This window comes from Caretta caretta, chromosome 8 (assembly GCF_965140235.1).
Source record: "Caretta caretta isolate rCarCar2 chromosome 8, rCarCar1.hap1, whole genome shotgun sequence".
Taxonomy (NCBI): Eukaryota; Metazoa; Chordata; order Testudines; family Cheloniidae; genus Caretta; species Caretta caretta.
Genome location: NC_134213.1, coordinates 47,560,915 through 47,588,130, shown reverse-complemented (window position 1 = coordinate 47,588,130; position 27,216 = coordinate 47,560,915). Strand labels below are relative to the sequence as shown.

Below are 27,216 nucleotides of genomic sequence, written 5' to 3'. Positions count from 1 at the left end.
GGCGTGACAAACACAGTGATCAGCTGCACATAGAAAATTGTGTAGATACCATTTCCAAGAAAAATTAGCTGTTCGGAATCAAACCACAAAGCAAAGGTGGTGGCAGGTATATCCTATTCCAAGCTAACAATGGATCTTCTTGGAGTTTGTATAAGATTTCATTAAAATCAGAACAAGCTGCTGATGTTCTGTGTAAGAGACTGAGATCCACAGATAGAGGAAGTATCATCCCAGCTATAAACCTTTTAAAGTCTTGCTGAGATCCCATTTTGAACATGACAAAGTCATCCTCCCCCTCCCGCAGTAAATGTTCTCCACAAAGGATAAAGCTCTTAAAACTTTTCACTTACTTGAAAAATTCAGTTTTTTCCTCCTCAGTCTTTAAGGTTAAACTTTTCAGAAAGTTCACAACTTCTAGAAAATCATTCCTGACCACAAAAAGAAAGAAGGCTAAGCATCAGGAACTTGAGATTCAAGAAATCCACATCCTGCATTAATCAGGCACATGGAGGAGGAAAGGGGAGTATCAAGTCACATGACATTGGACTGGGAACATCAGAATGACAGTTCAGGCTTCTTGCATTCTTCACTGCATCTGTGTGCTTCAGCCCCCATTGCAACCACTTCTAGCAGGGGGATTCAGTCTCCATGGCCCATTCCATTCTTAGCCTCTCTTGAGGCTATCAATGAGGCCAGTGAAAGCAATTATGTGATTTGGACATCTGTCCATTAGAAGCTGGACTGAAACCAAGAGTAATTTTCTCAGTCTGCTGGTCTACAACTGGAATTGAACGATGCAGCTATATACAGTATGAACTGGGCAATAGTATAGATAAGTTTATGGAGGAGATGGTATGATGGGATAAAGATCCATTAATTGCCAAAATCATGTTAACTATTCATGGTAAATAGGCCCAATGGCCTGTGATGGAATGTTAGATCGGGTAGGATCCGAGTTACTACAGAGAATTCTTTCCTGGGTATCTGGCTGGTGAATCTTGCCCACATGCTCAGGGTTCAGCTGATTGCCATATTTCGGGTCAGGAAGGAATTTTCCTCCAGAGCAGATTGGAAGGGGCTCTGGGGGTTTTTCACCTTCCTCTGTAGCATGGGGCACAGGTCACTTGCTGGAGGATTCTCTGCACCTTGAAGTCTTTAAACCACGATTTGAGGACTTCAATACCTCAGACATAGGTGAGAGGGTTTATTGCAGGAGTGGGTGGGTGAGATTCCGTGGCCTGCATTGTGCAGGAGGTCAGACTAGATGATCATAATGGTCCCTTCTGACCTAAATATCTATGAGTCTATTTGCAATCTCCTGCGCATGCTACCCAAATTATGGTAAGAAAAGGAAATTTCCACAACAGGCCAACAACACTACCCCAGGGCAGCAACATATTTAGGTGATGGCAAATGTAGGTCTGTAGAGACTGGAATTAAAGGTGGATCTAAGATAGAGGTACCTCTAACAGCCTTGTCTTCCATGCCATCCATCAGCACCTAACATGAAGTAGGGGAGATAACATTTCCGATGCATGGGAGCGTCACACTTTCAGCCATCCTGCTGAAAATTCAACAGCCTGCTATGAGGGTTATGAGGACTTCTGAACTTAAGGAGTCTCCTTGTCAAAGATCCCACATGACAACATGCCTGTGGAACTTGGTAATTATGTTTGCACTTCATGCATCAAACAACCACCAACAACCTTTCAAAACGAAATGAGTGACGTCAACAACACAGAAGTGAAGAACAGGGAGCTATATCCAAACAGACGAAACATTCATTCCCTCACCTGAAGAACTCGTGAGACAGTAAGCTGGATAGTGGTGGACGACACTTTGGATCTGGATTCAGCAGCGTACAGTGCAAGGTCTGTTGAAAACTGGAGAGAATATCCGCTGAAACTGAAGCCAGTGCGACCATTAGATTTCTTTCCCAGCACCACATCCAGACTATACTCAGAGACTGCCCCTCCCTCTGCTGCAAACTTACTATTGTTTAAGTGCTGATGAGTAGCAAAATAGTCCTGAGCCACTGCTATTGCTTAGTAGCTGTCATAAGCCTCTACCTTTTTTTAGAAAGGCCATTTTCCATCAACCTCCTCCCTACCTGAGCCATCTAGCCACCGAGTGCTGATGAGTTTAGGGAGTAAGCATGGACAATACAATGTATAAAAAGCCAGTTCTAAAAGGAACACTTTCTCCTAAGCTTTGTCCTCTTAACCAGAGAAGGTTCTTTTGAGCAGCTTCCTTTCGCCTCACCCATCACATTCCCACTGCAGCAACTACAAACATCCTATTAGAGAAGTCAGGCAGGACATCAACTAAGAGCTCTATTTGGTGTCTTTACAATTAAAGTCACACACTGGGAATGGACAGACTTCCATGTGAAGAGATAATAAAAATGGATTCTTCAGGAAACAGATGAAAGGTGACATGATAGAGGTATATAAAATAGGGAGTGTTACAGAGAAGTGAAGTCATGATCTTGTGTTGTAAAAGCATAAATAGGATAAGAGGCACAATGGTCCAGTGGCTCGAGGACTGTCTAGGGAACCAGAAGACTTGGGTTGTATCCTTGGGTCTGTCACTGACTCCTCCCTGGGAGCCTGGGTCAAGTCACTGCAGCTTTCTCTGCCTTGATTTCTCCATCTATATACTGGGAATAAAGATATTCACTCCCTTTCTAGAGGGCTTTGAGAGCTACAGATAAGCAATACATAAGAGCTTATTGTTAAGAACAAGGGCGCTCACAGCGACAAAAGGCAGCAAATTTAACACTAAAGAATAATTTCTCTCACCCCTACTGTGCATAAATAATTACTATTGAGGCAAAGAGTTTAATATGATTCAGGATTATCTGACATCCATGGCTACAGTAGCTAGGATAAAAATGAAGGGATATCAAACTTTATTCTTCAAGCTAGGTAAGTGGTGGAGGGTTTTGGTTTTGTGGAACATTGGTCCACCTTCTATGGAAAGAAGGGGCTGAGTAGCTCAGATGGCGTCCACCTCAGTAGAAGGGGGACCAATCTCCTTGGAGACAGGCTGGCTGGAGTACTCAGGAAGGGTTAAGCTAATAGCAAAAGGGGAGGGGAAAAAAGACTGTATAAGCACATAGCACAAAATCAAGATGTTGAGAACAAAATTAATCAAGAAACCAAAGGACATGAAGAGAAGAAATTCTTGAATTGCCTATACACTGTTGCCAGGAGCCTGAGTAACAAACCAGATGAACTGGAATTACTCATTTATGAGCAAAAAGAAAAGGAGTACTTGTAGCACCTTAGAGACTAACCAATTTATTTGAGCATGAGCTTTCGTGAGCTACAGCTCACTTCATCAGATGTATACCGTGGAAACTGCAGCAGACTTTATATACACACAGAGATCATGAAACAATACCTCCTAATACCCCACTGTCCTGCTGGTAATAGCTTATCTAAAGTGATCATCACTTTAGATAAGCTATTACCAGCAGGACAGTGGGGTGGGAGGAGGTATTGTTTCATGATCTCTGTGTGTATATAAAGTCTGCTGCAGTTTCCACGGTATATATCTGATGAAGTGAGCTGTAGCTCACGAAAGCTCATGCTCAAATAAATTGGTTAGTCTCTAAGGTGCTACAAGTACTCCTTTTCTTTTTGCGAATACAGACTAACACGGCTGTTACTCTGAAACCTGTCATTTATGAGCATAAATTCAATCTAATTGGTATTACTAAAACCGGGTGGGATGATTTACATGATTGGAATGTTAAAATCAAAGGTTGTAACACATTTAGGAAGGACTGAGTGGGCAAAAGGGAAAGGGGCATGGCACTCTACGTCAAAAATGGCATTACCTGTTTCCAAGTAATTGATAACTCAGCAGAAAATGATATTGAATGCTTATGGATCAATGTCCTAACAGATAAAGCACAAGATAAAGCTACAGACCATCAAATCACACTAGGGAACTGGATGACCTCCTCCATACACACCTGTCTATAATTCATAGGAAAGAAATCTGGGTGATTGGAGAGAGGGGGTGGGACAGGACGTCAATCTGAGTGACATGCTGGAGGTCTCATGCTTCCAGGACTAAAACAACTTTGGGAAATCCTTGGGATTTCTAAACATTGTCATATATAATTTTCTAACTCAAAAAGTGTTGCTGCCAACATGGGGGAATTCTATATTGGACTTAGTCCTAACTATGAAAAGGAACTAATCACAGAACTAAAAGTTAATGGTAGGTAGCTTAGATACAAGTGATCATGACTTGCTCAGATTTAGAATATGCAAGAAGAATATCCAGACCAGTAATACTTGGTGCTTTAAAAGGACCAACTGCAAAAAGCTGAAAACAATTATGAGCCAAATCAGGTGGGAGGACGAATTTACCAGAAAACTGTGAATGATAATTGGGAATCATTTAAGGACACCTTATTAAGTGCCCAAAAAGCCAAAATGCCACAGTTGAGGAAGAAGTCCCATGCTAGTTAAAAATCAAACTTGGTTTAGAGTGGAAGTGAAGGCAACTGTAAAAAAAAAAAAAAAAAATTGATATACAACAAATGGAAGAAAGGGGAAGTTGATAGAAATGAATATAAATCAGAAGTTAGGAATTGTAGAAAACTGATAAGAGAAGCCAAGGGACACAAGGAGAAATCCATGCCCACTACAGTTAAGGACAATAAGACGGTTTTCTAAATATATTGGGAATAGGTCTGTCAAGTGATTAAAAAAAAATGGCAATTAATCGCACTGTTAAACAATAGAATACCATTTATTTAAATATTTTTGATGTTTTCTACATTTTCAAATATATTGATTTCAATTATAACACAATACAAAGTGTATAGTGCTCACTTTATATTTTTGATTACAAATATTTGCACTGTAAAAACAAAAAATAGTATTTTTCAATTCACCTAATACAAGTATTGTAGTGTAATCTCTATCATGAAAGTTGAACTTACAAATGTAGAATTATGTACAAAAAAAACTGCATTCAAAAATAAAACAGAGTCCACTCAGTCCTATTTCTTGTTCAGCCAATTGCTCAGACAAACAAGTCTGTTTACATTTACAGGAGATAATGCTGCCCACTTCTTGTTCACAATGTCACCTGAAAGTGAGAACAGGTATTTTCATGGCACTGTTGTAGCCAGTATTGAAAGATATTTACATGTCAGATGTGCTAAAGATTCATATGTCCCTTCATGCTTCAACCACCATTCCAGAGGACGTGTCCATGCTGATGACATGTTCTTCTTGATAATCTAAAGCAGTGCAGACCGACGCATATTCATTTTCATCATCGTCAGATGCCACCAGCAGAAGGTTGATTTTCTTTTTTGGTGGTTCGGGTTCTGTGGTTTCCACATCGGAATGTTGCTCTTTTAAGACTTCTGAAAGCATGCTCCACACCTTGTCCCTCTCAGATTTTGGAAGGCACTTCAGATTCTTAAACCTTGGGTTGAGTGCTGTACCTATTTTTAGAAATCTCACATTGGTGCCTTCTTTGCATTTTGTCAAATGTGCAGCAAAAGTGTTCTTAAAATGAACATGTGCTGGGTCACCATCTGCGACTACTATAACATGAAATATATGGCAGAATGCGGGTAAAATAGAGCTGGAGACATACAATTCTCCCCCCCAAGGAGTTCAGTTGCAAATTTAATTAACGCTTTTTTTTTTTTTTTTTTTTTTTAAAAACAACCACCACCAGCATGGAAGCACATCCTCTGGAATGGTGGCCAAAGCATGAAGGGGCATACGAATGTTTAGCATCTGGCACGTAAATACCTTTCAATGCCGGCTACAAAAGTTCCATGTGAACGCCTGTTCTCACTTTCTGGTGATATTGTAAATAAGAAGTGAGCAGCATTATCTCTCATAAATGTAAACAACCTTGTTTGTCTAAGCGATTGGCTGAACGAGAAGTAGCACTGCGTGGACTTATAGGCTCTAAACCTTTGCATTGTTTTGGTTTTGAGTGCAGTTATGTAACAAAAAAAATTTACATTTGTAAGTTACACTTTCAGGATAAAAATATTGCACTACAGTACTTGTATGAGGTGAATGGACAAATACGGTTTCTTTTGTTTATCATTTTTACAGTGCAAATATTTGTAATAAAAAATAATATAAATTGAGCCCTGTACACTTTGTATTCTGTGTTGTAACTGAAATCAGTATATTTGAAAATGTAGAAAAACATCCAAAATATTTAATAAATTTCAATTGGTATTCTATTTAACAATACCATTAAAACTGCAATTAATTTTTTTCAGTTAATTGCATTCATTAGCTGCAATTAATCGACAGCCCTAATTAGGAACAAAAAAATCTTTGACCATGGTATTGGTCCATTACTAGATGGAAATGGTAGAATTATCAGTAATAATGCAGAAAAGGCAGAGGTGTTCAGTAAGTATTTCTGTTCTATATTTGAGGAAAAACAGATGATACAGTCTCATCATACAGTGATAACATACTTTCTATTCCACTGGTATTCCTGGAGGATGCTGAACAGAAGCTACTAAAGTTAGACATTTTTAAATCAGCAGGTCCAGATTACTTGCAGCCAAGAGTTTTAAAAATAGCTGACTGAGCAGCTTGCTGGACCATTAACATTGCTTTTCAATAAGTCTTGGAGCACCGGGGAAGTTACAGCACACTGGAAGAAAGCTAAGGTTGTGCCAATTTTTAAAAAGGATAAACAGGATGACCTAGGTAACTATAGGCCTTTCATCCAGGGCAAGATAACAGAGCAGCTGATACGGGACTTGATTAATAAAGATCTAAAAGAAGGAAATGTAATCAGTGCAAATCAATATGGGTTTATGGAAAATAAATTCTGTCAAACAAATTGGATATCTTTTTTTGACGAAATTACAAGCCCCGTTGGTAAAGGTAATAGTGTTAATGTAATCTATTTAGACTTCTGTAAGGGGTTTGACTTGGTAACACATGACATTTTGATTAAGAAACTAAAATTTTATAAAATTAACATGGCATACATTACATGGATTAAAACTGGCTAACTGTAAACGGGGGCGGCGGCAAAGGGGGCAATTGCCCAGGGGCTCGGGTGGTTTCAAAGGGCCCAAGGGTCCCCAGCCACTGCAGCAGCCGGGCAGGCAAGTAGAATTGCCCGGCTGGGCTGCAGGGCAGGGCTCCTAGGCACGTGCAGGGTGGTACCAGCGGTGGCGAAAGCCGCTAGTGCAGCCGGCAGCAGCTTGCTGGACACCAGCCAGCGCAGGTAGAGCACTTCCCAAATGTCAGGTGGACCGCATCTGTGCAGGCTGCACTGTACTGCCCTGGGGCCTGGAATTGCTATCGGCAGACCTGTTTGTAGTGATTGAGCTCTGAGTCTAGCAAAGAGAAGTTTAACAGGTGACCTGATCACAGTCTATAAAGTAGCCCTTTGTGGAACAAATATATAATGATGGGCTCTTCAATCTAGGAGAGAAAGATAGAACATGATCCAATTACCAGAAGTTGAAGCTAGACAAATTCAGATTCGAAATAAGATGCACATATTTAACTGACAATAATTAGCAACTGGAACAATTCATAAGGGTTGTGGTGGATTCTCCATCACTGATTATTTTAAAATCAAAATGGGACGGTCTTCTAAAAAATATGCTCTAGGAATTAATTTTTGGGAAGTTTTATGCCTTGTATTATACAGGAGGTCGGACTAGATGATCACCATGGTCCCTTCTAGCCTTAGAATCTATACGTCATTTCTACCTTCTAATTGCAGGGAAGGATCAATCTTAATAGTAATTTGTATTTACATAGTTCCTTTGACTGAGCATCACAAAGTGATTTACAAAAGATAAAGCCATCATCATGCACAGGGGAAGTGAGATTTTGGAATCAGACATAGCATCCCAACAGCCAAACCAGGATGCCAGCTACTGGACAATCCTCCCTAATACCACACTGTACCCTAGTTTCCATTAAAATCAAATTCCCATCCCAGTCACTGACGCCTGGATTGGACTCCCAGTCACTATGCAAGCTATACAGAAAAAGCAACCACCACAAAGTCTCCTGTCCTGTGAAGGACAGCATGGAACAGGGAACGCTCTTATGGGAAAGTCTCTCATTTCTGAACTATGTGGAGAGTGAAATGGACAATCACTTCTCTGCAATACAAGTTTTGTCATGCTTCTTCTGAGACACTCTTTCCTATTGGAAAATGAATACTTTGGACGATTCATACAAGGAACAAGCTACATGGGAAAATGTGGTGTGGGAGGTAGTGAAATAAAGTCATTTTATTCCTGGTCTTTGAGGACTCTCACCCTGATCATTTAAGAATGGCAGTAGATTTTCAACCATTGTTCCAAATGAATAGGCATCCCGGGCATGTCCGTGGCTCTCAGGAAGAATTTTGAAATCTGCAGACTGAAAAAATAATCATCATAAAGCAGGAGCGTACTATACAGTCTCCATGAGTCTCTACTCTCTCCTTACACCCTCTGATTCTTTGTATAGTACCATTACTCCACTCAGTGCATTACAAGTGGAATATTATGTGAAACTCAAAAGCTTCTAGAGCCTTAAAGAATTTACAGCCTAGACACACAAACAAGAACATCACTGTTAAACAGTGCCCTATGAGTTCATCCAGCAACTGTAAGCCAGAAGCTTTCTGCATTTCTATGGAAACCAATGTTAACCAGGAAGAGAACTCACTCTTTTCTAGTCTGTAAGCAGTCTGCATTACACTACAGACATGACAGCTGGTTAATAAGGGAAACACGTGGACATTAAATGCAACAGTGCCACAAAACTATGTAGCTTTGAAAGATCAACTACTTCTCACAGCAAATGTTAGCTGAATGAGGCTTTAGGTTCTTTATAGTTTAAAGATGAGCATATTGCTTGCACCAAGTTTTACAAAATGAAATTGGTGAGTTTTAAAATACAAAGGTTCAAGATGATGATGACTTTTTTTCTGAGTGCAGCTTACTAGCTTCTTAAATTTTGACTTTCTGCATAGCACAAAAATTGGCTTCAGTTTCAGAACTGGCATTCTTAGAATAATTGTGACCGGATTACTCTTGGGAGTATTACATTTACATAATCACAACCTTCAAATGGCCATGAGTGGCGTTCGATAATCAATCTCTATACATGCCCAGCAACCTTTTAAATACTTGAACTGGCCTGGTCTTCTGGCCAATTTCATCTTATAAAATTCAGTGCAAAAAAATTTGCTCAGCTTTAGAATACTTAAAAATACCAGAGTCTTATTTGGCCAGTGTTGGTTCTGGAAGATTATTGGCCAGTCTTTTTATGGCTATTTGGTCCTCTGGCAATTTAACAGAAACAGTAAATATAGCAGGCCATTTACTTTAAGACTTCCTAAGGGAAACAGAACCAGTACCTAGCAAGAGTACAGAATGCTTTTTTGAAAAAGGAAAATTATGCCTAACTTGGGGTCTTCCTTGGAGATATGAACTGGTTCCGGAGCTATAAAATAAAGACATGTTCTATCACATTCTGTGTAGATTCATCCCGATAAAGAAGAGTTGGGGGGGTGGGGGGGAGGAAGAAGCATCAAAACAAAAAACTCTCTGGCAGATCTCTGCGCATTTGTTCATCCTACAACCACCCTCCTCTGTAACTGCAAAGCTCATCGACTGGAAATTTATTGCTGGGGAAAGTGTTTTGTATTTATTTATCAAGAGACAGATAGAAGCAAATATTGTCATTTCACAATTTTAAAAATTAATTATGTAAATGTATATGAAAAATGGCAAGTGTAGCTGTTTGGGTGGAAACATTTTGGGCACAGTTGTAAATATTAAGGCTGGTACACAAACGTGAAAAAATATTCGCTGTTAGGGCTGTTGCTCTGTCATCTCCCCCTTTCACAATATACAAGTTATGGACAGTACAACACAATTCTGAAGTTATCTAGATGGTCATAACCCTCCACATCTAAGCATGCTCTATTTTATATAAATCTAAAGAAATACATCTTTCATATATATATATATATATATATATATATATATATAAGGCAGAAACTGCTTTCTGTGCTCAATATAGAAGACCACAAAATCCTGCAGCAAAAACAGATTAACTTCTGATGAACCTGGAGTACAGCAATGCTACTCACCATCTCTTCAGGAGGGATGGCTGCCTGGTCCCGCACTGACTTGATAGCATGCAGGAACTAGAAAGAGGAAAGAAAAACTTCATGTTCAATGTTTTAGGCTAATCATTTATCACTTGGTGAGTTGGCGCCAAGCAGCAGTGGATGAAACCCAGCTTTTTCCCCCCCGCCCCCTTCTTCTCCCTCTCCCTGGCCAGTCAAGACTGGCCAAACATACAACAGTAGGTTGCCCCTTTCCACATTCAGTATAGGATATGCCTCACTACCTTACCAACCTGGAGGGATAGCTCTGGGGTCTAAGCATCAAGGGTAAAACACTGAGATGCCTTGCAGTTGCTGAATCTTACTAGAGTCAATTCTGCCTTCACTCTTAAAACCACATCCCTACATGCTGTACCTGGACCTCTGGATCTTTAATAATGGTGGGATTTTACTCCAATGCCCTTGGTCAAAATTTTACCTCTTGTAATGTTGTGCATCACGCAAGGTACCAATTGCCTGGCCAGCTGTCCCTCTCCAGCAGGTAGTAAAATGGTTAGTGATGCTATGTGGGTACAGTTTATGAAGAATGTGGGGATCCTTTAGAATGAAAGCCAGAATGTATTTGAGTAGTGCCTCACTGCAGCACTGACTCTGCACAGGATACAGCTGAGTTCAAGACAGACATTTTCCTGCCAACATCACTAATGTCCAGTGGAGATGCCAGCAGGGAGAACCAAAGTGCACTTTAAATGAGTGAGGATGTTAACCTGTTTTAATCTGGATCCAGCTTTTTTGCTTCAGGGAAAGAAAGCAAACTCTTTTACTAACCAGTAGCAGCAATAGTAAAGAGGACAGACCTCAAGCTTGTTCCCACCCTCCCTCTCCCCAACCCTAGCACCTCCTTGCAGCCACTTCTGGTCCCCTCAAATGACTAGCTGACTTACCCACACATGGTCATTTATGGTAACTGTGTCCTTAGAGCAAGCATTCAGGCCACAGACCTGGGAAGCAGGCGGATACGCTTTTAATATTAATTCTCAATTTAAGCAATTGGATGCACTTTAAATTTGAGCAAATCTTTCTAATGATGGAGCCTCAACAAGCTAGAAACCCTTGTTCCAAACATTGCAAGTGCGTTGTTTGGCTTTTACCTCTGGGGTGGCTTCATTAAGGTTGCAGACTGTTTCCATTCCTCCTAGTTTCCAGTGCCCATCCTCACTTACAAATACAGATGATAAACAGATGTTGTTATGCGTTAGGTTTCCCTAAAATATAAAATAAACAATAGACCTGGGGATCGATGAAGGCATTAAATCCTTGTTAGCACTAATTAGGTGCACTGATGATCTAAGAAAAAGCTGCTGAAAAGTACACAGATCAGCATTTATACTGCAAGTTCCGTAATGGTTTTTGTAGGCCATACAGCACCTTTCACAAGGACTGAGGCTTTAAAGGAGGTTTAACTATCACAGTCCTTTTACTCTAAGTGCAAGTTACAAGAGGCCCTCCATATCTGAGCGCAAAGACTTAAAGTTACACTGGCTTCAGATCTGGGATTTGCTAATTCAATCCTGAACACATGCCTAAGAAGCACTGCTAAACCCAGGGACAAAGTCTGATATCTCATGTACCACCAGGGTGATAAACAAATATGTTATGCTGAGAATCCATTTCCAGCAGCATTTGTTCATAGCTCTGACAAGTCGTGCGATCTCAGGCCATAAAGTCATGACATTCTCATAATTATCTTCCCTGTTCTGGCTCTTCAGATACATTTTGTCATCATTCATTGTCTCAAAAACAGCTAATGAGAATTCTTTGTACCGCCTAAAAGCAGTCTGAAACACCAGCTGCCAGATGGTATAAAGTATTATTTTCTATCAGTTTGAGATAGCTGCTAATGCCATGTCACAAGTGAAGTGAAATAAAAAGCATGCAGGGAACAAGAAACGTGAGATTTTAAGGTCCAGTACCTCACAATCATCCATGTAAACCCACTGATAAAGCCTTCCCTCTCCTCACATAATCCTGTTCCTGCTGGGAGCCCAAACCCTTACACATTCACACCTGTTTCTCTTGGGCACTTACCCTGTCATGAAGGAAGATGAGAGCCAGCAATAAGTCATAGATCCCTGCACAGATCTCATCAGAGGACAGCATCTCCAGCGCCATCTCCAAAGGCTTTACACGCTCTGTAACCAGGTGAATCCCATCTGTTTCCACGGTACAAGAGAGGAAGCGCAAAAGGCATGGGTGGCGCAAGGTTTTCAGGTGCTTCAAAAACGACAAGGAGGAAACAAGTCGGTATATATCCCACATCCTTTATAGGCACGGGCTTTAGTGGGGATTCATCACTTTGGCATGTCCTCACATGCAAGTGGTTAACCACACAACCTTAATGCCCTTTTAAGTGAATTTTCTGGAGGGAATTCCAATCCCACTCCCTACCAAAATACCCAGCACCACACACTGCTCTTATTTTGATCACACTGTAGAATGTTTCTTGTCATATAAAAATCTTATAAAAAAATAAAATAAAACTTGTATTTGGGAGCTGTGAGTGTCCCTGTAATTAAGGAGATCTGCTAGAAGCAGGGATCGTTACCCTTCAAACATATTATGAATTAACCTGTTTCTTCCTCCTTCCTGCCATGGGGCTTTGAGACATTCGTGAACAGGAACTGATAGCTTCACATTGGTACTAGAAAAGGCAGAGAGAATTAGAAAGAAGCCTGTTATTCGTAAGGCCATGTTCTCTACCTTGGCAGCTTTATTAACTGTGTCTTCATTCTCTGTTTTATACACAAAGACCGAGGCAAGCTTGCCATCTTGCAATGCAGCTGGGTAAATTGTGAGTCCAGTTGGTAAGGTATACGGTGGCTCTTCCAGTGTGCAGCTCTTTAAAGCACTGTTCTCCGAGCCCATCACTTGCAGAATTAGGCCGTTGTGGAAACGCTCTTGGTGTCAAACAGGCCTTAGGGTGAACAGAGGTTTTTCAGACAATTTAATTCCAACAGGCACCGTCCAATTTATTCTTCAGAACATTTTCTGAAAAGTGTGAAACAAAACATCAAAAAAACCCTCATCTTGTTGATGTGCTTGAGTCAACAGTTCTCTCCCTGGAGTTTCAGGAGATAAAAATCTAAAACTCAGTCATTTATTTTGTAAAGGTAATTAAGGGCTTAGACAGCTCTAGAGATAAGAGACTTTAGCTGTGGAACAGGTAAAGCACAAACAACTCAGTGAAAGCTATACCACAAGATACTGCTAATATGACCATGTCTACACTTACCAAGGATTTGCAAAAAGAAAAGGAGTACTTGTGGCACCTTAGAGACTAACCAATTTATTTGAGCATGAGATAAGTTATTACCAGCAGGACAGTGGGGTGGGAGGAGGTATTGTTTCATGATCTCTGTGTGTATATAATGTCTGCTGCAGTTTCCACGGTATGCATCCGATGAAGTGAGCTGTAGCTCACGAAAGCTCATGCTCAAATAAATTGGTTAGTCTCTAAGGTGCCACAAGGACTCCTTTTCTTTTTGCGAATACAGACTAACAGGGCTGTTACTCTGAAACTTACCAAGGATTGATGCTGCTGTGATTGATGCAGTGGGGGTCGATTTAGCAGTCTAGCGAAGACCTGTTAAATCAACTGCAGAACACTCTCTGGTCAACTCTGATACTCCACCAGAATGAGAAGATTAAGGGAAGTCGACGGGAGAGAGTCTCCCTTCCACGCAGCGCAGTATAGACACCACAGTAAGTCAACCTAAGCTATGTCAACTCCAGCTACGTTATTCACTGATGTAAAACCCCCCCAAAAAACACAAATAATGAATCTCGAGGTGAGGGGCTCCTCTTTCCATCACCAAATCCCCTGACCCAACTATCTCCCTAGATCTAAATATTTCATTAGGTAAAGCTACAAAGAAAATTAAATATAATTAGAAAGGTCTGCTACACCACCCTGCTGGTGCAGTACCAACAAATGAAGGAGTTCCTTAATCTCTTGGGTGTTGCCTTATATACTTGGTATATGAAGCAAAATTCACCTCCACTGCTGCTCAGCTGTAGCAGGTGCAGCATCACTGAAATGTTGACAGAACAGCAGTCGCAGGAGACACCAGCACTGAAGGATTGATTGGACACAACTTTAAGTTTCTACCACCATCACCCCAATTCGCCTCTTTTTGTATGTGTAGCTTGCTCTGACATGCCTTAGAACTGAATGTATTTTCCTCCTGACTGCCTTCTCTCCATCTGGCAAATGTTGGCAGACAGGTAAACCTAACCCCCCTACCCTGTGGCGCCCCCCCCCCCACCGTATTTATAGTGGAGATTACGTTAACATTAATTTTTGTTTTACTTCCTTGCTTGTGAACCAGCTCCAGAAGAGAACAGTGGAACATACGCAATATTCTTCTGGGGGCAGAATCCCTTTTAAAAGCATTGGTAGGTTAGGCCTGTGCTCTGTAATCAGTGTGGTGCTGGCAGGCTACCTCAGACTATGAACAAACCTTTCTCCATGATATACCCAAAACTTTGGTCTCTCTTAAATGATCAAAAACTAAAATATGTAGAAATGCAGGCTAAGGGAGGGGAAATCATGTCTCATCTTTGAGGGCATCTGCTCAGCACTGTGGGGATCAGAAAGGAAATCCTGACCCACCGCACGTATAGTATTTTGCACAGCTGGATGATTTCATTATGGTAGTTTTCACCTTCCTCTGAAGCATGAGGCACAGACTACTGCTGAAAGCAACATAACACACTTCTTGACCTCTTGGTCTGATTTTTATAAGGCAAAGCTTCCATTCTGGCTTCTCTAGTTTTTTCTCCCTTTCCAGGGGTGATTAGTCTGGATATGTTTTGGGAGACTTTTTTCTGTTATAGATTCTTGGTTTTCTTTTCACTTATTGCTTCAATTAAAAATTAGTTATCTAAAGGGTTGCCTTGAAAAATATGGCACATTACAGTTTAAATAGTTCATATTAAATGGATAAATTCTTATTAATTATGTAATAAACCAGTTGTGCAATCCATATAGCCAGTGTGAACTTTGGGAATGAACAAACTTTTTTTTAAACAAATGTAGCTAAGTATGAAAGTGTGTCATCTGCAGCTACAAGCCCAGCAGGGGGCATCCACAATAGTGGGGTATTGATTTTATACAAGTCTTACATAAACACTAGCTCATCTTTTTATGCTTGGACAGCAATGGAGAGATGGCTGTTCTATAATTAACAGATAGTTAGAATCCTGCATATGCTTCCCGGTGGGATGTATCTATTTTAATAAAGGTCAGATGTGGGGACTGAACTGTTTGTATCTCTTTGAAAACTGGAATATAGTACAGCTCCTTATCTGCCTTCTCTGACACACAACCCACTGGCTTGTACCAACTAAATGGATGCAGGATGGCATGAAGGATATGGACTAAAAGGCCACTTTATATCCAAAAAGTGACCAAATTTCAGACCATGCTTATATCTGACATTAAAGAGAGAGAGAAACACTTTCTACAGAAATAGAGAAATTCACTTTCAAACAGGAAAGTACTTCTTTTAATGGGGAACCCAAGTTATTTAGGACACTTTTTTGTTACCTTCAGCAGATGGCTGTTAGTGTGTATGTGCGCATGCACAGGAGAGCGTGGGGACTGAGTCCATAGAATTTGAGAATGGTGCCTATAGAAAAGCTCCTCAAATATCTAAACAGTCCTCAGTTAAACCACCTCACTGTCTAAAAGATCTCTTGCACACATTTCATTGGTCCAGACTTGTAGGTTTAATCCTGAGAAATTATGTTTTTACCTAAATTTGACATTTGAACATTAACATGTAACAAGCTGTGGTCATCTTGAATTGTGTTGGAATGTTTCATGTAACCCTCTATTGGGGGCTGGGGAAAGGACAGATTTCTATTACCTAACCACAAATAATTTGAGCACACTGTCTTAATTGTCATCAGAGCTGCCAGTCTCAACATTAGCTTCAACTTGGGAGTGATACGTCCCTCCCTGGATCACCTGAAACATAAATATATCACTTGGCATCCAGATTGACAATGGCCCTGTTACTTAGGGATCTGATAGCTCAGAAAGACTGCTACCATGTCATATCATTAGAGAGCGCTTATCAAAAATTGTTGATTTGTTTGAAACAGTTTATTCAATCTGATAATGACTTGATTTTATTACCCTGACTGATTTTATATTAACCCACTTTGTTCTAATTGAATTTGCTTATATCTACTTTATTTTATGTTTTTGCTTAAGTAGTTGGGCCTAGATTTTTTAAGGGTATTTAGTCATTGCTCCATTCAGCATTTCAACACCTAACTGACCTAGGAGCCTAAGTCTCATTTTCAAAAGTAACTTTAGGATACTAAGAGATTTAGTGCCTAAGTGCTTACGACATGTTTGAAAGTGAGACTTAGGCTTCTAAATCAGTTAGGCATTAACACATTAAGGGGGCAAAAATATCTAGGCCTTAGTTAATAAAATAGATACAATTGGAAATCTGTGTGGTTTGGATTTTTTTTATCCTCACAGACATCAAGATTCTGGATCGGAGGGATTCCAGGGTAAATACAAGAGGCATCTCTGTGGCCCAGCTAGTGGCGGTCCACACAACTGCTCTATAGTCCTCTCATAACTGGTGCCTGAACAAAAACACTGTTACCTTTTGAAGGACAGTTGACTTACATAGTGATTATTTCTTTCAATAAGCAATGTTGGTTCCAGAACCACTTTGGAGGTGGTGGATACCAGCTGATTAACTGAAAGGCTGACCAATTCCCACAAAAAGTCTCCTCACACGGCACAGATTTAAAATACCCTGTGTAATTCATGTGCTGCTTTGCCATTTCAAATTCATGCTGATAATACCCCACACTTCAACACAAAAGAGGCAGATAAACACATTTTTTTCCTCCAGGACTGTCAAAGGAGCATCTTTTACAAGACTACAGAAATTTCTTGTTGCTTGAGTCCTTCATCACTAAAAACCTGCAACTAGCCAGCTATGTGTTCATCCCTTAGCTGCAAAGCAGGAACCACTTTGAGTACCTTTGACTTTCTATCTTTGTGGTAGAAGGGGATTTCCCAGTGACTCCAGCTTCTTGAAATTCTTGCTTTTGGACAGATCTCATTTTATGACATGTTACTCCAGCCAATTGTCTCCTGGCAGCTGACACAATAGGCTGCATGTACTTCATGTCACTGCCACCAGAGTCAGGAGAGTTCTTCTCTCACCTGACTAAACACCAAGCTCACTTCATGGACTCAGACAAAAATGCTTGGCATGGAGTTTTAGGAAAAAAGTCATGTGTAAACATCACCTCCCTTCAACCAAACAAAAAGCACTTTTGGGACTCTAAGCATAGTAGGGGCTGAATGAGTGGAAAAAACAGGATATTTCATATCTTGGTTTCACCGATCAGTTTACCATAGAAAGAGATGACCATCTCCAACAAACCAATTCAAACAAGAAATAGTGGCAAATAACTTGTCACCTTTCATGCCAGGAATTCCAAATATATAATTGCCCCATGGAACATTCAGTATCTTTATCTTGGGGTGCGAGAGAAACAGTAGCTACCCAACCTTTTTCTGGTGAAGGTCCCCATCCCCTTTTGATGGACTGGGTGCCCATTCACAACGCGTTACCCATATCACATCCTGGCACAACAACCACCTCTCCATTTTCCTCTGCCCATTCACTTGCCTTCCCCCCCCCCCTTTCCATTTTCTAACTCTCTATTCCCTGCTTGCTTTCCCCCCTTTCCCTTTTCACCAGAAGGCTGTATAATCCTTGGGATTGAGGGTTGATTTGTAGATCCATGGAGGTGGGCATCATGCCCTCTTGTGGGGGAGTCAAGTAAAGAGTAGGCTGCTGGCTGAGTCTGTAGACCTGTACAGATGAACCACCACAATCAAAGATGCATTCAGTGCTGCCCTGGGAGCAGATGAGTAAGGAGTCATGCAATTTTATCTCCACTCATCCAACATTATGCAGCTTTCCACTCACCCTGTCCTCCACCCTGCAACCTCTTAAACTAGTCTGATGCCCTGCCCAGGCTAGTGCAGTGTTTCCCAACAGCAACCATCCCAGTGCCACCTTTCGGTGTAGTGCACAGATTGCATTTCTAAACTTATCACTCACTGCATGGGTCAAACTGCCATCCCACAGTTTGCACACACAGCTCATGAACAACCCTACAGCCAAATATAGTACGTGAACAATGGAAAATGGCATCTTTTGGCAAGAAAGCAGATTTCCATTTCAGCCTACCTTGAGAACAGCTGAAACTTTGGAGGCTGGGGATTGGAAAAGATATGTTTTAAAGTTATGAAAGGTACTTTGATAGCATCCGGTCTGCCCACTACCCAGTTTCAAACTAAAAATCATTTATTGACGAGTCACCCATAACAATTCCAGGGTGTCGGGTGAATATATACGGGGGAAGTACTGTTCCCTGGACTGGATTTTTGGTACCAGGGGATCAAATATCTGTGCTGCTGAGTTATAAATAACTTTAGTCATCTAAGGGCCTAGTGAAGTCAAGGGGAGTTGTATCACAGCCCAAGCATATTTGTCCCCAGAAAGCATAAAACTCCCATAGGGTGACTGAACTGCCATGTCATATTTGCACTAGAACAAACACGCATTGAAACCCCGACAAGAAATAAACATCCATTGAGACCCCATGACAAAGCTGCTCAGACCCAGCAGGTGCCCTTAGGAAGGAGGGGGGAGGGATAGCTCAGTGGAGGGGGGAGGGATAGCTCAGTGGTTTGAGCCTGCTAAACCCAGGGTTGTGAGTTCAACCCTTGAGGGGGCCATTTAGGGATCTGGGGCAAAAATTGGGGATTGGTCCTGCTTTGAGCGGGGGGTTGGACTAGATGACCTTCTGAGGTCCCTTCCAACCCTGATATTCTATGATTTAGAGAGTCCTATGATTCTATGATTTAGAGGAGCTCAGTGCACCTGGCTCCCGTGATCTTGCCCCGTGATCCGGTGCCATCACAGGGACACGGGAGGGTATCCCACCGTGTGCCCCAAAGTCACCTGATAGACTCATGGGCCCTAGCAGGCAGCCACTGGGATAGCCTAGGGAGAGATTACTGACCTCTGGGGACAGCCAGCCACTGAGCTGCCAGGCAGAACCCAAGCCCTGAGCTAAGAAAGGATCTACCTCCTATCACACATCCCCTACCTCTCCCACCGATAACCCCTGTCTCCCCCACCTTACCCCTGCCCCCATTACCCCCGCCTGCCCCACAGATAACCCCCGCCTCTCCCCCATTACCCCTCCTTAACCCTGCCCCCATTACCCCCTGCCTGCCCCATCGATAACCCCCGCCTCTCCCCCATTACCCCTCCTTAACCCTGCCCCCATTACCCCCTGCCTGCCCCATCGATAACCCCCGCCTCTCCCCCAATTACCCCCTCCCTGCCCCACCCATAACCTCTGCTTCTCCCCCCACCTTATCCCTCCTTAACCCTGCCCCCATTACCCCCGCCTGCCCCACCGATAAGCCCCGCCTCTCCCCCCACATTACCACTCCCCATTACCCTCTGCCTGCCTCATCACTAACCCCCCCGCACCCACTCCCTAACCCTGCCCCCAATTACCGCCTCCCTGCCCCACTGATAACCCACCATCCTCCCCTAAATTAACCCTCCCCCCACACTGCCCCCTCCAATGACCCCCCTCCCCAGCCCCATTCGCCCCCTCCAATGACCCCCCTCCCCAGCCCCATTTGCTCCGTGGCTGGAGGGGGCGAGGAGCCCCCCTCACCTGCCTTGCCCGCTCCGCTGGGGGAGGGGTCTGGGCTCGAGTCTCCACGCCGGCCGCAGCCCCGCCGACAGCCTCTGCCTCTTCCCACAGCGTCGCGGCCCGCCTCTCCGGCTTCCGGCCCCGCGCCGCACCATAGAGTCGCTCCGCCGGCAGCAAGAACGCCTCCCAGACACGCAGCACGGCAGTGGCCATCTTGGGCTAGGGTAGGGCGGGGGAGGTAGAGGGTGAGGTTGAGGCTGCGGGCGGAAGGGCGCAGCCCTGCCAGCGCCTGAGGCTGGAGGCGGCCATGTTGGATAGGGGCAGAGAGACTGGGGGTTGTCTGGCCGGCTCCAGGCTTGCACCTAGCTGTGGGTCGAGGGGCCGTGGGCCACCTTCCTGAGTGACATAGGCAGCCCCACTCCCCCGACCTCAACATCCCCTTGAGGGTCCCAATGGTTTCCGTGCGGGGAGACCACAGTGCCTGCTGCCCAGGAGCTGGAGGGGGCAGCAATGCCCTGCACCTCCCCCCGGGTCACCGGGAGGGCTTGGCTCCAGCTGCAGTGTGGCTTCAAAGGCGGTGCCCCCAGAGCAGCCCCTGCCCAGGGTCCTGGGGTGCAGCTGAGCCCCCCGGCACCAGCCACTCACAGCGGAGCTGAAACAGCGCCGTCGCTTTAGTGCCCAGTGACCCCAGGGCGGGGATGGGGCCCACACTCTGCAGGGGCGGGCAGGCCTGATGAGAGAAATTGGTACATCATGTTCGCTGGGCCCCAGCGCCTCCCATTTCACTCCATTTACACAGACATTAATGGGGGAATTGACCTGGTGGCCCCAGGATGAGAGTCCCCTCTCGTCAGCCTTGGGTGAAGGAGAGCAGTTCGCTGGTCCAACAACAGCTGTCATGGCAACCAATTTGTTTGACATCACGATCAGGACATGAATTTTGCATCCATTGTTCTGCCTCTGGGGCAGCCTCACACAAGCAAATGGTGTCACCTGAATTCTCATAGAAGAGCAGCCTGCAGGCAAAGCAGAAAACGCTTGGCCTGTAGCATTGCTGTGCCGTTTTGAGTCAGGTTTTGTCGAAGTCCGCCTAAAATCTGTCTGGCCTAGGCTTTCACATTCCCTTTGAGATTTAACGTTGCTGTCTAACATCTTCATTTCCAGGTTTTATAAGGGACATTCCATAGTGTCCAGTGTATCTGGCTTCTGTCAGGAAGCTTTGAACTGTAGTGGCAGGGTCGGGGGTTTCCTTTGGTTAACTGTAAAGATTTATATAGTAAATCTGGTGTTTTATGAATTTACAAGTCCCCCATTACTATAGTATCTGAACATCTCTCTACCTTTAATGTTTATAATCTTCACAACCTATCTGTGAAGCAGGGCAGTTCTATTATCTCTGTTTTGCAGATGGGAAACTGTGGTACAGAGTGACTAAGTGACTTGCCCAAGGTTAAACATGAAGTCTGTGGGAGAGCAGGGAATTAAACCCAAGTTTCTCAAGTCTGAGGATTATGTTCCAGCCACTGTCCTTCGTCCTTCTGGAAGGCTGACATATGACTCCCTAGGAATTCTGATTATTGGTCGTGGACCAACTCCCTTACGCAGACGTCTGAAAGGGTGTTAGCAGCGAGCACCATTCTACCTGCAAATGCAGAAACAAACACTTACTAGAGGGGACTTGCCAAGAGAGGAAGGGGGCTGACCTGGCTTCAGTACAGTTGGTTGGAGGTGAAGGGAACGAGGATAGGGAGAAGGCTGACAGTGGACCCTGAAGCAATCTCAGAAGAAAGCGCAGCCTTGAAAATGCAAGATACACAGATCCAGCATACAGCTAGCAATAATGCAGACATCCACTTCCTTGCTGTTACACTCAAATGCAGAATCTGAACTCTCTCTGATCCTGTGACATATAGAATTCACCTCCACAGCTAATAAATAGCCAATTAAATATATACTAGGGCTGTCAATTAATTGGTTCACTCACACGATTAACTCAAAAAATTAATTGTGATTAATCAGTTTTCATTGCACTGTTAAACAATAGAATATCAATTGAAATTTATTAAATCTTTTTGGATGTTTCTACATTTTAAATATATTGATTTCAGTTACAACACAGAATACAAAGTGTACAGGGCTCACTTTATTTGTTTTTATTACGAATATTTGCACTGTAAAAATAATAAAATAAATAATATTTTTCAGTTCACCTCATACAAGTACTGTAGTGCAATCTCTTTATTGTGAAAGTGCAATTTACAAATGTAGATTTTTTTTTGTTACATAACTGTACTCAAAAACAAAACAATGTAAAACCTTAGAGCTTGCAAGTCGACTCAGACCTACTTCTGTTCAGCCAATTGCTAAGACAAACAAGTTTGTTTACATTTGTGGGAGATAATGCTGCCCACTTCTTATATATAATGTCACCTGAAAGTGAGAACAGGCGTTTGCATGCCACTTTTGTAGCCAGCATTGCAATGTATTTACGTGCCAGATATGCTAAAAAATTGTATGCCCCTTCATGCTTCGGCCACCATTCCAGAGGACATGCTTCCATGCTGATGATGCTTTTAAAAAAATAATGCGTTAATTAAATTTGCGACTGAACTCCTTGGGGGAGAATTGTATGCCTACTGCTCTGTTTTACCCGCATTCTGCTATATAGTTCATGTTATAGCAGTCTCAGATGATGACCCAGCACATGTTGTTCATTTTAAGAACACTTTTACTGCAGATTTGACAAAATGCAAAGAAGGCACCAATGTGAGATTTCTAAAAATAGATACAGCACTCAACCCAAGGTTTAAGAATCTGAAGTGCCTTCCAAAATCTGAGAGGGACGAGTTGTGGAGCATGCTTTCAGAAATCTTAAAAGAGCAAAACTATAGAACCTGAAACACGAAAAAAGAAAATCAACCTTCTGCTGGTAGCATCTGATTCAGATGATGAAAGGAACATGCCTCGGTCCACACTGCTTTGGATTGTTATCAAGCAGAAGCCGTCATCACCATAGACGCATGTCCTCTGGAATGGTGGATGAAGCATGAAGGGACATATGAATCTTTAGCGCATCTGGAACGTAAATATCTTGTGGAGCCAGCTGCAACAGTGCCATGCAAACGCCTAGTCTCACTTTCAGGTGACATTGTGAACAAGAAGTGGGCAGCATTATCTCCTGAAAATGTAAACAACTTTTTTGTCTGAGCGATTGGCTGAACAAGAAGTAAGACTTAGTGGACTTGTAGGCTCTAAAGTTTTACATTGTTTTATTTTTGAATGCAGTTTATTTTTTGTATATAATTCTACATTTGTAAGTTCAACTTTCATGGTAAAAAGATTGCACTACAGTACTTGTAATGGAGAAATTGAAAAATATTATTTCTTTCATTTTTTACAGTGCAAATATTTGTAATAACAAATAAATATAAAGTGAGCACTGTACACTTTGTATTCTTCATTATAATTGAAATCAATATGTTTGAAAATGTAGAAAACATCAACAAATATTTAAATAAATGGTATCCTGTTATTGTTTAACAGCGCAATTAATCACGTGACTTATTGCCATTTTTTAAATCACCTGATTAATCACGATTTTTTTAAATTGCTTGACAGCCCTAACATATACACAAATTTATATATAGGTAATTGAACTCCACCTGAGTTTGGAGTTCAGGTTGTGCAGTTTGTGAGGAACTGGATGTGTGCACTGTGGCTGGCTAAATAAATATTTTCATTATGGTGGTATGCACAGGCCACAGTCAAGATCAAAGCCCCATTTTTCTGAGCACTGTGCAAACATAGAAAAGATACACTCCCTGGCCTGGAGCATTTACAATCAGAAATCTACATTGTGATCAAACCAGAAGGGAGTGTGTGGTGGAGCTGAGGAGTCTGTGAGCATGTTTAGGTATTTACAGTATTTGGCTGGCATGGAACATGAACGTAGATGTGAATTGTAGCATAATTGGTGCCTTCCTGGATTTGTAATGTTAGTATTGATAAGGAGTGCAGTTGAGCAACTATGAGGCCAGGTCTACACTACACACCTAAATCGGTATAACTCAGGGATGTGAAAAATCCATACCTCTGAGTGACGTATACTGACCTAGCCTCCTTTGTAGACAGTGCTAGGTCAACAGGAGAGCTTCTCCCATCAACATAGCTACTGTGTTGACATAGGAGCATCTTCACTAAAGTGCTACAGTTGCACTGCTGTAGTGTTGTACGTGAAGACGAGCTCTAAGTTAAAATTTTGGGGAGCAGATGAGGCCACTAAGGTTCATTATAGAAGAGTATTGTCTCAAGGTAGGGTTTTGTCTAGCCAGTATAGCTATACTAGCAAACCTTTCTAGTGTAGACTCAGCTTATACCAGCGAAAGAGTGCTTTTACAATAAAACTTTTCCCAGTTCCCCAAACAAAAAAGCTGTACCAGCAAAAGTTTTTTTTTTTTTTTGCCAGTATAACTGCATCAATGCTAGGCTTTTTGCCAGCACAGAAATGCTGTGAAAATATCAGACCCTTAAGCAATGTTAATATATTGACAAAAGTTTCAAGTGTAGACCAGGCATAAAAACCCTCTGCTTCTACAGAAGTGGCCAGATGAAACTCAGGCATTAATTTTAGAAGCAAGAGACATTGAAGATGCAATGAGAATGTTCTTGAGCCACAACTTTACCTTTACTGGAGGGATACTGGTACAGGAAAACAACATTGGCTCCTAGTCTCAGGGTTGATCTGATTGGCATTTAGAGAACAGTCCTATGTGTTATAATCTATAAAAGCAGAGCTGTTAGAAAGCACAGATCTCTATAAACCAGCTGGGTTCTAGGTACATTTATTTATTTACCTGTTATCAGTGAATAATATGAGGCCTCCTATAGACTGACTGCTTGTTAAGACTCCGTTCACTATAATCTAAACTTTATTGCTAAATGTAACACTTACTCATATTGTAAGACCATGGTGTTTAGTCGGTTCAATTCAGTGAGACTTTATTGGTATGACAAGGTCTGCAAGTGTTGCCAAAGTGTAAAAAAGAGGCAAATGGATGCAGGTGTCCAGCTGGTGGAATGATTTGTCATGCACTCCCCTTGACTCGGCCCAAGGTCCCCCTGCAGCGTAGCACACCAGAGAGACTCAGATCAGCCAGTGAGGGCCCTTATTTATCTGTTAGAAGTAGCAGAGAGCCATCCACGATATGGCTACATATTCTGTTTGAGGCTTGATCCTCTGTGTCCATTTCTGATCTGCTGGCAAGTTGCTGCATAGTGCGACGTCATCTCTCTCTTTTCTCCCAGGGTCAGGAGTGGTTTTACATCATCTTTTTTTGATGGGACACCTTTTGACTTCTGAATACTTGAGGAAGTCTCTTTTCAGTCATATTTCGGACACTGGTGCAGAAAGTGCCTCCTGTCTCAATTTCTTCTGTCTCTCATTGGTTGCATAGTCTGTCTTCTGTGGGTATGGATCACAAGACAGTTGAGAACAGCAGATGGTGAGCTTTTTCAGAGGTTATGTTAACAAGAACAGGTTTCAGAGTGGTAGCCATATTAGTCTATATCAGCAAAAACAACAAGGAGTCCTTGTGGCACCTTAGCGACTAACAAATTTATTTGGGCAAAAGCTTTCTAGGGCTAAAACCCACTTCATCAGATGCATGGAGTGAAAAATACAGTAAGCAGTATATATATTACAGCACATGAAAAGATGGGAGTTGCCTTACCAAGTGGGGGGGAGGGGCGGTTGCCAGTGCTAATGAGGCCAATTCAATCAAGATGGAAGTGGCCTATTCTCAACAGTTGACAAGAAGAGGTAAATATCAACAGAGAGAAAATGGCTTTTTGTAGTGCTAACAAGGCCAATTCAATCAAGGTGGACGTTGCCCATTCCTAACAGTTGACAAGAAGGTATGAATATCAACAGAGAAAAAATTACTTTTTGTAGTGACCCAGCCACTCCAAATCATTATTCAGGCCTAATTTGATGGTGTCCAGTTTGCAAATTAATTCCAGTTCTGCAGTTTCTCGTTGAAGTCTGTTTTTGAAGTTTTTTTGTTGAGGAATTGCCACTTTTAAGTCTGTTATTGAGTTTCCAGGGAGATTAAAGTGCTCTCCTACTGGTTTTTGAATGTTACAATTCTTGATGTCTGATTTGTGTCCACTTATTCTTTTGTGTAGAGACTGTCCAGTTTGGCCAATGTACATGGCAGAAGGGCATTGCTGGCAGATGATGGCATATACCACAGTGGTAGATGTGCAGGTGAACGAGCCCCTGAGGGTGTGGCTGATGTGGTTAGGTCCTAGGATGGTGTCCCTTGAATAGATATGCGGACAGAGTTGGCAACAGGATTTTTTGCAGGGATTGGTTCCTGGGTTAGTGTTTTTGTTATGTGGTGTGTAGTTGCTGGTGAGTATTTGCTTCAGGTTGGGGGGCTGTCTGTAAGTGAGGACTGGCCCAAGGTCTGTGAGAGTGAGCAATTGTCCTTCAGGATAGGTTGTAGATCCTTGATGATGTGCTGGAGAGGTAATTTTCCCTCTGTTGATATTCATCCCTTCTTGTCAACTGTTGAGAATAGGCTACTTGATTGATTTGGCCTCGTTAGCACTGACCCCCCCACCACTTGCTAAGGCGACTCCCATCTTTTCATGTGCTGTAATATATATACTACTTACTGTATTTTTCACTCCATGCATCTGATGAAGTGGATTTTAGCCCACAAAAGCTTATGCCCAAATAAATGTGTTAGTCTCTAAGGTGCCAAAAGGACTCCTACTTGTTTTAACAAGAACAATCTCTCCCATAGGCCAGAACGGACCATTATGACCATCTAGTCTGACCTGCATAACACAAGCCATAGAATCTCACCAGTAATTTCAGCATCATGTCCATAACTTCTAGTCGGGTTAGAATATCTCTTTAAGAAAGGCCAACAATCTTGATTTAAAGACTTCAAGTGATGAAGAATCTACCACATCCCTAGGTAAGTTGTTCCAATGCTTAATTACCCTCATTGTTCAAATTTGCACCTTATTTTCTTATTGAAATTTGTCTAGCTTCAATTTCCAGCCATGGGATCTCATTACACCTTTGTCAGCTAGATTAAAGAGCCCTTTGCTATCAGAAGTCTCTTACCTACATAGGTGCTTGTAGACCATGATCAAGCTTTTGTGATTTTTGTTCTGTTCAGTCCAATGCAATTCAGAGGAACAAGAAATTCATGGTTGTAGTTTGAGTTGTACCCAGAAGACAACAGAATTTGCATGAGCCTTTAACAGAAGTGGCTTACCTGTTTGCACACAATGTACATGCTGCAT

At 42.3% G+C, this 27,216-nt stretch overlaps 2 protein-coding genes across 6 annotated transcripts in view; both read right to left on the bottom strand.

Annotated features, from left to right (window-relative positions):
* Nucleotides 1-20,078, bottom strand: part of SCYL3 (SCY1 like pseudokinase 3) — a 31,524-nt gene extending 11,446 nt beyond the window's left edge. The window contains exons 1-8 of one of the 5 annotated variants that reach the window (XM_048859607.2): nt 19,922-20,078; nt 12,871-13,158; nt 12,199-12,384; nt 11,262-11,375; nt 10,132-10,188; nt 8,306-8,408; nt 1,794-1,905; nt 351-428 (exon numbers count right to left, since the gene is read on the bottom strand). In XM_048859607.2, the coding sequence (XP_048715564.1) occupies nt 351-428; nt 1,794-1,905; nt 8,306-8,408; nt 10,132-10,188; nt 11,262-11,375; nt 12,199-12,384; nt 12,871-13,035 (815 nt within the window). In that variant the 5' untranslated portion in view covers nt 13,036-13,158; nt 19,922-20,078. Of the gene's footprint in view, nt 1-350; nt 429-1,793; nt 1,906-8,305; nt 8,409-10,131; nt 10,189-11,261; nt 11,376-12,198; nt 12,385-12,870; nt 13,159-19,917 lie in introns of all 5 variants that reach the window. The other 4 variants (XM_048859606.2, XM_048859610.2, XM_075131461.1 and 1 more) reach the window with 4 other exon arrangements.
* A 4,790-nt stretch (nt 20,079-24,868) lies between these two features.
* The window catches only part of KIFAP3 (kinesin associated protein 3), a 142,255-nt gene continuing 139,907 nt past the window's right edge, over nt 24,869-27,216 (bottom strand). Inside the window, exon 20 of the mRNA XM_048860267.2 lies at nt 24,869-25,357. Coding sequence (XP_048716224.1) covers nt 25,318-25,357 — 40 coding nt within the window. The 3' untranslated portion in view covers nt 24,869-25,317. The remainder of the gene's footprint in view (nt 25,358-27,216) is intronic.